Source organism: Dermacentor variabilis, unplaced genomic scaffold (assembly GCF_050947875.1).
Source record: "Dermacentor variabilis isolate Ectoservices unplaced genomic scaffold, ASM5094787v1 scaffold_13, whole genome shotgun sequence".
NCBI lineage: Eukaryota > Metazoa > Arthropoda > Arachnida > Ixodida > Ixodidae > Dermacentor > Dermacentor variabilis.
Window position 1 is genome coordinate 38,727,613 of NW_027460291.1, and position 10,867 is coordinate 38,738,479.

Below are 10,867 nucleotides of genomic sequence, written 5' to 3' on the forward strand. Positions count from 1 at the left end.
GTCTGCCCCTGCGGCTCAATTTGTTTCGCGAGCAGAGGCTTAGCGCCGCCGCCGAGAGGTCTGTGTTATTCACAATGAAGTTCATTGCCATGATATATCACGAATTCAAGACACCTAAACATCTGAGCTCTTAATTTGCATTACATTACATTACATTACAGAGTATCGTGACCGCCGCTGAATTTTCACTCTCGAACACGTTTTATCTTCTCGACGGCTCGCGGGATCGAATCCCGGCCACGTCGGCCGCATTTTGTTGAGGGCGAAATGCGAAAACACCTAAGTACTTAGATTTAGGTGCACGGTAAAGAACCCCAGGTGGTCCACATTTCCGGAGTGCCCCACTACTACGTACCTCATAATTAGAAAGTGGTTTCGGCACGTAAAACATGATACTTAAAATTTTATCTTCTCTACGCATGCACGGTAATAGGTTTTCGACGACACTCGCTCCTTCCCTTCCCCCTTTCCCACTTTTCAAGTTATATGTTTGGTCGCGCACGATAAGTCCTTGTGTTGGCAGTCAGCTCTCCCATTATGGACTTTTCCCGTTCATATTTTTTTAGCGATGTTTCGCCGTGAAGACTTCAGTTAGACTCAGGCGACGAGTCCAATGACAAGCAACGTTTCTGATGAGGAGGCCATGGTGAGGAGGGCAGAGCTGTGCTTCAGAGTTACAGGAGGAGCCACAAAGGAGACAACGGCTAAGGGCGTTGCGAAAGAGGTACAAAATTACCAAGTTGAATTGCCAATTATCACGACAAGTCCGGCCGGCCCGCTGAAGGAGCACTACACGTGGCCGACGTGGTCTAGGTGGTCATTCGAATGCTCTCAAAGTGTGTGGTGGAGACCGATGACGACAGCAAGGCAGACGGGCCACCAAAGATGGCAACGCTGGTACGATGTTCGAGCCTCTGGACGCGGCCCAATGTCCTTGCGGAAAGCACGGCCGCGAAGCAACCGGAGTTGCATAAAAGCGACGCCGGAACCTACGGATGGCTCCAGAGGCGTCTAGCGGTGGGCTCGACGTTCTGAGTAAGCACCACGCTGCGGTCCTATTTACTTTAAGATGAAACCTACCTAATTTAGGATGAAGGTTATCATGAAAAAAATTGCATTTACTTTGGAATTATAGAAGTTAAACGCAAAAAAATATTGGGTGACCGCGATTTTGATAATTGCGTTATAGAAAACTAACGATATCAAACTAAGTGATGCCTGTTATATTGGGGAGGAACGGGAGCTTTTAAAGCACTGTGTGAAAATGAAAGCCATTTGGAGATCGTGTTGTGAATCGTCAAGGAGAAATAAAGAAACCGAGTTCAAAGAAACCTATAATAAAATGATATTTTTCGAAAGTAATAAGTAGGTGCGTTTCAGGAGGTCCTGAAAAGCGTAAAACAACAGACCGAAATATTTGAAAAGAAAAGCTACCACAGATCACTTAAGCAAGCAAGAGCAGAGGCATGGGCGATGAGGGAGACGCCCACAAAACGGACGCTCGGAGACGGGAAAATGCGCGTATGCAGAAATCATATAGAAGTGACGCAGGAGAATACATCGAACGAAATCAAACCAACGCTATCGCAGGCGCCTTCTCTGGCCACTTCAAAGGTCTCTTTGCCGCCACGCCAGGTGACGCAAACAAATTTAAAGACGCCCTTTCTAGGAGGCATGTCACAAATAATCCCAGAAAAAAAGAGCGTTTAGAAGCACTTACAACGGTGTTTGAAATGAAAAGCGCAGTAAACATTGTCCCCTCGCGCATTTCGCCAGTCGCGGACTGCCTGATTTCGGTACGAGGTATAAGGTTTTCATAAAAAACTTTCGGCAGTCTTACCAGCAGTTTTCTAGGAAGCTTACTAGGCCAAAACGCTGCCGCTATCATTTGCAGGCACGCACTTTATCCTAATTCCAAATGACGAGGAATAAATAAAGCTAAAAGCGCGTAAGTCAAACAAGTGCATTTCGCTGAATACGCCAATTATATGATACTAATGCAAGTCCTGTTACGCAGATTGGACTTCGTGGTCAAGAACATAGTTGTTGAGCATTAAACTTGTGGAATAGAGGGGCGATCCAATGTAACCAACACTAATCCCAAATGTACCGCGTTCTGCATTGCTGTGAATCTTATCAGTCGACCATCGTGATTCTCCAACTTGATCTGGAGAAGGCCTTTTATTGTGTACTGCATGATGGGCTTTTTTATCATACTTGAACATGCTAATGTAGGATTCTTCATTCCAGAGAGGGTAGTGGTGGAGTAGCAGAACTATGCTACTCGGTTAATTATTACCTAGACGTCGAGGACCCCCATTAACAATGAACGTTCTGTCGCGTTACTCAACAAGAAAAATAAATACGAGAGAAAGCTATGCGATAGAGTGGCAGTTGTCTCTAAATGTTTGCTACAGCAGCGTATGGAACATATTTCTCATTAATAAATCGTGGTATAGGAGCAATGCTGTGTTCTTCAGAGTTGAAGTGGAAAGCTCCACAAAGATTGCACGGCTTTTTTGTGGAGTTCCACTTGGAAAAGATGTTGTAGGGCCGATCAGTTCAAGCAATCGAAAAATTGAGGGCTTGGCCTCTTGCATCTTTTCGTGCCACAACTTCTTAGTCGTTTCCTTTTCTTTCGTCATGTGCCGGACCCTTTCCTACACGCAATGTGCCAGCTAAAGCTTTGTCGCATGTTGCCTGGCCTCATTATTAGCACAACAGGCATGCCCGGAGCTACACGAGGATATAAAAAATAAAGTCTTTGACAGCACCCGATTTTTCTTTGCCAGATTTTCAAACGAGTATCGTTTTTCAACCAAACGAATGTGTGACATGATTTTTCCCGGTTTTTATGTAAAGATCGATAAACAGTGGAAGTGAAAGAGGAAATGAGCTTAAATGATTTATGAAGATGCAAATTTTGTCTACCGAAAAAGATTCTTCACTAAATTGCTTTCCGGCCCATTACATTGTCACTACGGACAGTTATGGAAAAGCCACGTTTTTACCATCGGGTGCCGATTGCTTTATTTTCAGAAAACTGGAGACAACAGATCATGTTTTGTTGCACTTTTGGGAAGCAATTGACATCCGAGGGGTTCGGCAGAAGAACTCCAAAGAAGGAAGTGCCGGCACATTCACTAGGAATCAGGTTTGTAGCAGTCGAAAACGAGGATGGGCTGCAACTGTTTATGGCAGGCTTGAAAAGCGGGATATTACTGTGACCCCGACAGGCGTCCAGCAAGTCTGCTGTTTCGCGAGAGAATTGCTCGGTACATTCGAACGTTAAAACGAATAAGTTGCTTCTGGCTGGCTGTCAAGGGGCATGCACCAAATAGACTTGAAGGCATTTTTTCAAATGATAAATGAACCATTGGCGCGTGAATGTGTTTTCTCCGTTTTCTGTTTGTATTATAAGGTATTAGCTGTGCCTCACTGTTTTTGGAGGGTATTAAGAAACCGGTAATAAAATAACGGTTACGTCCTCGTGGTTAGGGCACCAAAATTCGGGGCTTGACAGCAGAGGTTTGATTTGCATGTGGGTCGCATATCTTATTTCTCGTAAAGGGGGTCGAGACAGAAAGTTACGTGCCGCAATGTGGCAAGAATGAGGCAAAGAATGCTTCGCATTAAAAGAAAACTGGTGATCTATTCTATCGTTACTTAGCGCAGCGGTGCGTCAGGTAGCTCAAGTAGCGAAGCGCTAGGCAAGCGACACGTTCGAGGCCGATTCTACGAAGGCAAGCAGTTAAGGCGATTGGGCTGATTCCTTGATGCGGACTGCCTTTCTGCGCACCTCACGCTGAAGGTAATTTGGCGCTGAGCCGTGCCCCCTCAAGAGCTGCAGAAGATAGCGTCAACCTTCCCTTCTTCATAAAAAACCACTTCTTCTCTAGGCACCGAAACAGACGGTTCACCAAGTGGGTTCAGCAATGTTTAACACAGCGAAAAACTGACAAAAAGGCAACGCGAATAAGCATTAAATGATGCAATGACTGACAAGTGACATGCTTATTCAAGAGATAAAAGAAAGGTTGAAATTTCGCGTGAAAGTCGTAGCATTGACTGTGATAGCAAATTATTAAACAACTATAAGACGTGAACGCTGTAGTTTTATCGCTCACATATATTGTGGGGAATTTTCGTGAATTATTTATAATTAAATTACCGAGCATAGTGTCACTTGCGCACAGGTAAACATCAATAGATCCCACACGATGACCGAGGACACTGGCTGTCTCAACGCTAGTGTTATGAACAGCGGCAGCAGAGGCGAGCGAAAACTTCGTGCTGCTTCTATATTCAACGCGTCTCCGAAACTTGAGATTACGCGACCTCCAACCCGCGAGAACTCAGCGGGCACGAAGCCGTAAGCCACCTCGGCTCGACTGACAAATATAGCCGCCGTAGATTACGTTTGAGATAGGGCTCACGCCGCAGCACATTAGATGCGCTGCCTACCTTCCTCCCTTCCTCCCATTCTACATTTGCACGGAACACTGGGCTAGCGTGAACACGGCTCGCATCAATGTGCCATCTTTAGGGGCTAATTCATGTCACCGTTGGCCGCGTGCCTACAGCATAGGACATTGCGACCTGCAACAGAATGTAATCCCACTTGGTCTTGTTAGGGAACATCACAGCGAAAATGGAGGCGGCAATTCACGACCTGGAGGCTTACGAAAGGGGTTCTACTTAAATTGAGCACGACGCAACGAGCTATGGAAAGAAGAATGATAGATGTAACGTTAAGGGATAAGAAAAGAGCAGATTGGGGGGAGGGAACAAACTCGAGTTAATGACATCTTAGTTGAAATCAAGAAAAAGAAATGGGGGGGGGGGGGCATGGGCAGGACACGTAATGAGGAGGGAAGATAACCGATGGTCATTAAGGGTTACAGAATTCCAAGGGAAGGGAAGCGTAGCAGGGGGTGGCAGAAAGTTAGGTGGGCGGATGAGATTAAGAAGTTTGAAGGGACAACGTGGCCACAATTAGTACATGACCGGGGTAGTTGGAGAAATATGGGAGAGGTCTTTGCCCTGCAGTGGGCGTAACCAGGCTGATGATGATGATTTTGATGATGACGATGATGACGATGACGAATTCACGAGGGATGCCCTTAAGATTGCTGTCGCAATAGAACAGCGAATAAAACCGTAGGAGATAAGTGCTGAGTTTAGCAGCCATGGCGCAGTCAAAACGAAAAGTTCGCTTGCGAAGGGTGTCTACATGGCGTCACGCTCTTTGCTATGTTCTCTTACACTGCGCTTGTTTAGTTAATAAGTGATTGTATTCTATAATTTGTAGTGCTCGTAAAATTATCAGCCTTTTTCGTGTAATATCCTAGTACGTCGTTATTGTGATCATTGCTTCACCCTTCCCTCTAAGTTATTGCATGAAGGCTTAGTATATTACAACACTGCATGCTGCTCTTGCTACGCGCTTAAGATATGAATTGGTTCGTGGGTAATATGCAGTAAGTTGACAATTTTCCCGTCGTGCTGTCGTTAGTCTCAATGCATTTGTCCCATCTGCTTCGACGACAAGGAAAATGATGCTGGTTCCAGGCACTTGCGACGGTACTATCCTTGCTTCGCCAGCATACATCCTATGTCATTTAGCTAGATGGTCCATAGCTCTGCCGGCGAGAACCCTTGACTCACCTGTGCGAACACTTGCAAAATATGCACATGACGACAGTGATCGAAGACTCAAATGAGAAAACGAATGCTCCTTTCAAAACGAGTTTGGCACTCAAGCCGGCTCTAGCTCTGCAACGCGTACAGTAATTAGAAAAAAATATGTGGATCCCACAGACTGTGGAAATCGATGTAAGCGAACCTTTATGTACTATTTGTGTTGATTGAGGATAGTAGGAGGGGTGCACAGCAAATGCTAAAATTCTCCAGTTTTTATCGCAATTCGAGATTGGTGAGTCGATGGTAAACGTTGCCTTCTGCGCATTACTTGTGTTTTTCTAGGCAGCTCTGGGCCGTCCGGATGGCCGAAGACGCCGCCAGAAGGCGAGTACTGGCCGCCGTCTGACGAGGGGAGACAGGGGGTTAGTCTCCCACACAATAAACTTATCTCTCTCTCTCTACGTAGTACGCAGAGGAAGACGTTTCACACGTGTTTGCCCGAGGTGTTGTGCGCCAGCTACCCTTTAACTTAAGTTAAAGTGCGGTGATTTACCTGCCCTAACCATATTGATTATTAGGCACACCGTAGTCGGGGACTACGGATTCATTTTTGCCCACCGGGGCTACTTCAACCTGCACTTAAATCTAAGTACACGATCGTCTTTGCATTTCGCCTCTGTCGAAATACAGTTGCCGCTGTAGTGATCGAGCCAGTGACCCCGAGTAGCGTTTAGCCTTAAAGTTACCGCGGCACATACACCAGAGTTAATTTTATGGACGGCTGTTTCCGTGGTGTCGTCTACACGTTGCGGTGGTTTAATGCGTCTCAGCGCCTGCACGCTCTCGGTCACTTGTCCGCTTGATACATTCACGCAGTATGTATTTTTCAGAAATAGCAGGAACGTAATCGTAGGATATACGGCTTTTAAATTTATTCAGTTTTCCCACAACGGTGCTGGGCTGTCTTTTAGTAACGATTCCTTGCTTTCACGCATCGCCTTGTCCCTCTCCCGCGCTCTTCCCATGTATGCGAGCTGGGACGAGCGTGAAGTGGCAAAGCTGTTAGTCACTTGTTTCGTGAATACGTCACTTTTACCCATTTCCTACCTCCTCTGCTTACCTCCTCGTTGCCATTCCACCTACCTCCCTTCTGGACTGTTGCGCGTTGATACAACGGTAAGTGCTGTAGCTTCTGCAATGATGTTGCGGGCGGATCACGCATAATTGGAGCAGTCTAGAGGATACTGTGGCGACACCTAGGCGGCTGCAGAGGGCACTGTGCACATGCCACGCGATAGAAAAGTCGAAATGAATTTCTCGCGTGGACTTTCCTATCTGCCACATTGCTGTCATGCAAGTACTACATGCTCTGAACCACCCCTCGACGCAGCGTTGTGGACGACGGCGGCGGCGGTTGAGGCGGCAGCGGTAGTCGAAGGAAGAGACCAAGGAACACTCGCTGTAAAAAGTGTCGCCTATCTCGTGCTGGCGCATGCGTGTGAACGTGAGGTGCTGATAATTACGCCAAGATACGTTTTTCGATTGTCGCTTTGTGGCAGATTCTTCGTCTTATGATTTGCCGGTGCCGGATAAGGTTTTAAGGCAAACAGCCGAAGGCACGCGAATATCAGCTTTGGTTATCGCATGGAAAGGCACACGCAAGTGTTGATAAACCGACTCCTTGATCTGCTAAGGAGAACTAGGTTTGCTCGAAAGAAGGTGGCGTTACGTGCTCAGTGCCGGGTTCCCCCCTTCTCTTTGAAACCGAGTGCGCCGTTTTCGTCATTCTCATCACCTTCCTCACAGTGGCAGAAAGGTGAACAGCCGTCAGACTATTCGAGTGTTTACTTTACGTTCAATTTTAACAAAAGATAATCGTTATCAGCGTCCTTTTCCCAACAATTGAAGGTCTGAAGAATCTCGGCGCTTCCATATAGCTTCGCAGGCTGTCGTCATTTGGGTACCCCCTGTATAGTCGACATGCGTTTTTCAATCAGTGGCAGCAGATCTACGTGCATGGTGGCGCTGATGATGATGTGGTGCCCACCTGAACTTGCCCGTCAGGTGGCACTGAGATCGACGACCCAAGTCAGGAGGCATCAACCGGTCAGCAATTGAGATAAGCAAGAGACGTTTAGAGTATTAATCGAAAAGAAGCAGGGAAGAAATTGATAGTACCGTATCAATTAAATGCATAGGTAGCGGAATAGGATAGTCGGAGAAGTCATCAGGAAGTGAAAAAATATTAAGGACATGTACACACAAATACTAAAATGAAAAGTATGTATAGCATACCTAATTAGCTCAAGCAGGCTAGGTAACTATTGGTGAAAACCCCATTTCAAAGGGGAGGGCCATAAATAATTAATGAAGAAAAGACTTAAACAAGGACATCATATGTCAACCTTGCTACATTTTTTCTCTGGCCCACTTGGTGTACTTTTTACGCAATATCACGCAGCCTTCTGGAGCAACGCAAGTCGTTCTTGAATGTCTTTTTTTAATTGGCCTAATGATGCAGGCCGTGGTCTCAGTGCGAAGTAGAGCGACATTATTTACGATGCCATATTCTGCAATGAAGTATTTCTTGTTGCAGGATAAGATTTTGTGTAATTATACCTCTCACACCTACTTTAGCTGCAAGTAGTTTCCTCACATATAAGTGCAGAGACTTGCCTCGTGGCGCCAAATAGCTTCCCAGAACGTGTGGACCAAAGGAAGGAAGAAACGACACGAGCGCAATCGTGTGTGCTGCTAAGGAACTATACAGTCGAAAGGATTCTGTACAGCGCCCGTTTTGAGCTACATCTTCCTCTGCCGCGTTAACAAAAAGTATCACAGAAAGAGGAAGGGATAGCCGAAAACACGTTTCCAACTAAGAATGACTATTTAGTGTTTTTCCGCAAGGACAACTACTGCAAACGAGTTATTCATATTTTAAAGGTTTGTGCAGAGTAAAAGGGTCCTGCTTAAGGTTCACGGTGAGGCTAGCTCAAGAAAAAATCCTACAGGTTTTGGACAGCCGTCTTTGCCTAAGCCTGGACACGTAGCTCCTCTTGGATTTTATATCGAACGATTCGAATGTGAGAAAAAATGGCACCGTACCTTGCTTGTTCGCGCTCCCTGTTGCTCAAAAGTTGGACCCATGAAATCCAAACTAGCTTATAACTTGTATTGTAAATTCAAATTAAATAGCTTGTCTGGAATCAGCCAGGCAGGCAAGTCATCTACCTGTAGGTTGCCTGTACCAGATTAATTCCTGTTGTAAAAGGAAATGACCAGGGAAGTTACAGAAAGCATGATGGCACGAAAACCTTCGTTTACGTGCTTTAGCACCGTTTAAAAAATATCACGTCACGCTATGGCACATAGACAGCATTTACCACGCTTAAAGCTTTGAAACAATTTTAACCCGTGTTGCGTACAGATATGGTGGTTGTCCAGAAGAGCCTCTATAAAGATGAGTTGTCCCTGTCCAACTCTGCACGCTTGCACTTGGCTGACCACTGCCGTGGTTGTGGTTGTATACCGGTCTTTGCGGACAGTCCGATTCTGTCATGAGACGGGCGGCAAATTACCCAGAAGCTTGTAGACACGCTTCACAATAAAAAGAAGGAGATGCTTGCGTCACCATGCGATCTATTTTCTTTACTCCAAGATAAGTCGCCCATCTTTGCGGCATGTGTCGCGCGTATGACTGATAAGAAAGGCAGCCGGTGAAAGTTTTCAGTGTTTGGATTATTCCAAGCTTGTGATGTTGTTACTTTCAATACCGGGCGACGCACATAAGGTTGTATAAAATATGTTGACTCAATAAAAGTACCTGTTGAGAGTTTGCGCTACTGTCGCCTAGTCCTTGGCTTCGTCGAGGTTTTTGTGCGCCATCAAACGTATCGACATGAATAGGCGCCAATATGCTGAGCTGTCAGTTCTTCAGCGTCAGCAAAGAGTGTTCCATATATTAAAGCATACTCACTTAGTTTCTTTTTGCACCAGAACAAGCGATTGTAGCTGTTGTCGCCAGCGGCATCGACGAGGATCAGTGCGCAAGAAATTGCCAGAAATGCAGCGTGCTTCATGGAGAATAATGTGACGGCGCTGGAGGTTTGCATCCGCTGGCTCAGTATGTTGTCGATGCCTTTGGTCGCCCTTATCGGCTGGGCCATTGACTCTGCGAGGCACATAGCTTGCAGGCAAAGTTTGTTCCGCTGTTTCAACACTGACATGGCGCTGCCCCTGCTAGCGCCTAGACAGTGATAGAAGGTACACTTCGCTGACCTAATATATCAAATGAATGACACCGGACAAGCTCAATTGACAACTGCCCTTGCCGCTGTGCTTTAAAGCTTCATAATCGTTTTCATGAAGTCGTTATTTGAACAGCATCTCTGCTTTGGGGCACCGTGATAAAGCTAATACATGGATTTACTGCAAATGCGCACCGCATACTTAACCATCACGGTACAGCCTAGGATTAGAACGCATAGAAGTAAACCGTGACTATGAATGTATGGAGACCTAGCAATGACTATGAGTGACCTCGAAGAACAACATTGGAATAGATACATATAATGTACATGAGTATGCCCGACAGTCACGGTTTGTCATTCGCCATTATCGTACGCGAAGGCGTATGAAGGACACAGCTGTATGCACATTTACTAAGATCTAAAGGAGCAGAGCTAAATATTTATTCAGCAATGTGTCCTCGGTCTCTGCAGCGCCACGCATGCGCCTGTAGAAGGACCGACCACCTCACTGTGGCCACGCTTTTATTGATGAACTGCACTCTATGTTAAATGATATCAATACCCGGCTTCCTCTCACTAATTTGTCTTTCTGCGGGGACTTCAAAATTCCTTATATAGATTTGGTTAGCCTGACAGCATTTTGACGACTATCCAGAGATTTTATTCAGCTCTCTGGTCTCTTCAATGTGACGCAGGTTATTGGCACTCCGACTCGCGGAACGATTATCCTTTATCTTCCCATCACAACCCGATCACATTGAGCCACCTCCGTGTATAGACAGCCTCAGTGACCACCGTGCCTTATTATTTAATCTTTTGATTCCAATTGCCAGACATCGACACCAACAGAAGCTTATACGAGACTATAACAGAGTGACCCTTCATGCAATGAATTCTGAACTAGAAAAGATTTCCCGTTCCTTCTCCACAAGCGCTTACGCAAGAAGTCTTGAACAAAACTGGTAATTGTATAA

General features: G+C 45.8%; 1 protein-coding gene across 1 annotated transcript in view; it reads right to left on the reverse strand.

The window, feature by feature from the left end:
• LOC142566841 (uncharacterized) overlaps window positions 1-9,756 on the reverse strand; it is a 97,072-nt gene extending 87,316 nt beyond the window's left edge. The window contains exon 1 of the mRNA XM_075677742.1: window positions 9,620-9,756. Within this exon, the coding sequence (XP_075533857.1) occupies window positions 9,620-9,755 (136 nt within the window). The 5' untranslated portion in view covers window position 9,756. The remainder of the gene's footprint in view (window positions 1-9,619) is intronic.
• Between the last annotated feature and the right edge of the window lie 1,111 nt (window positions 9,757-10,867).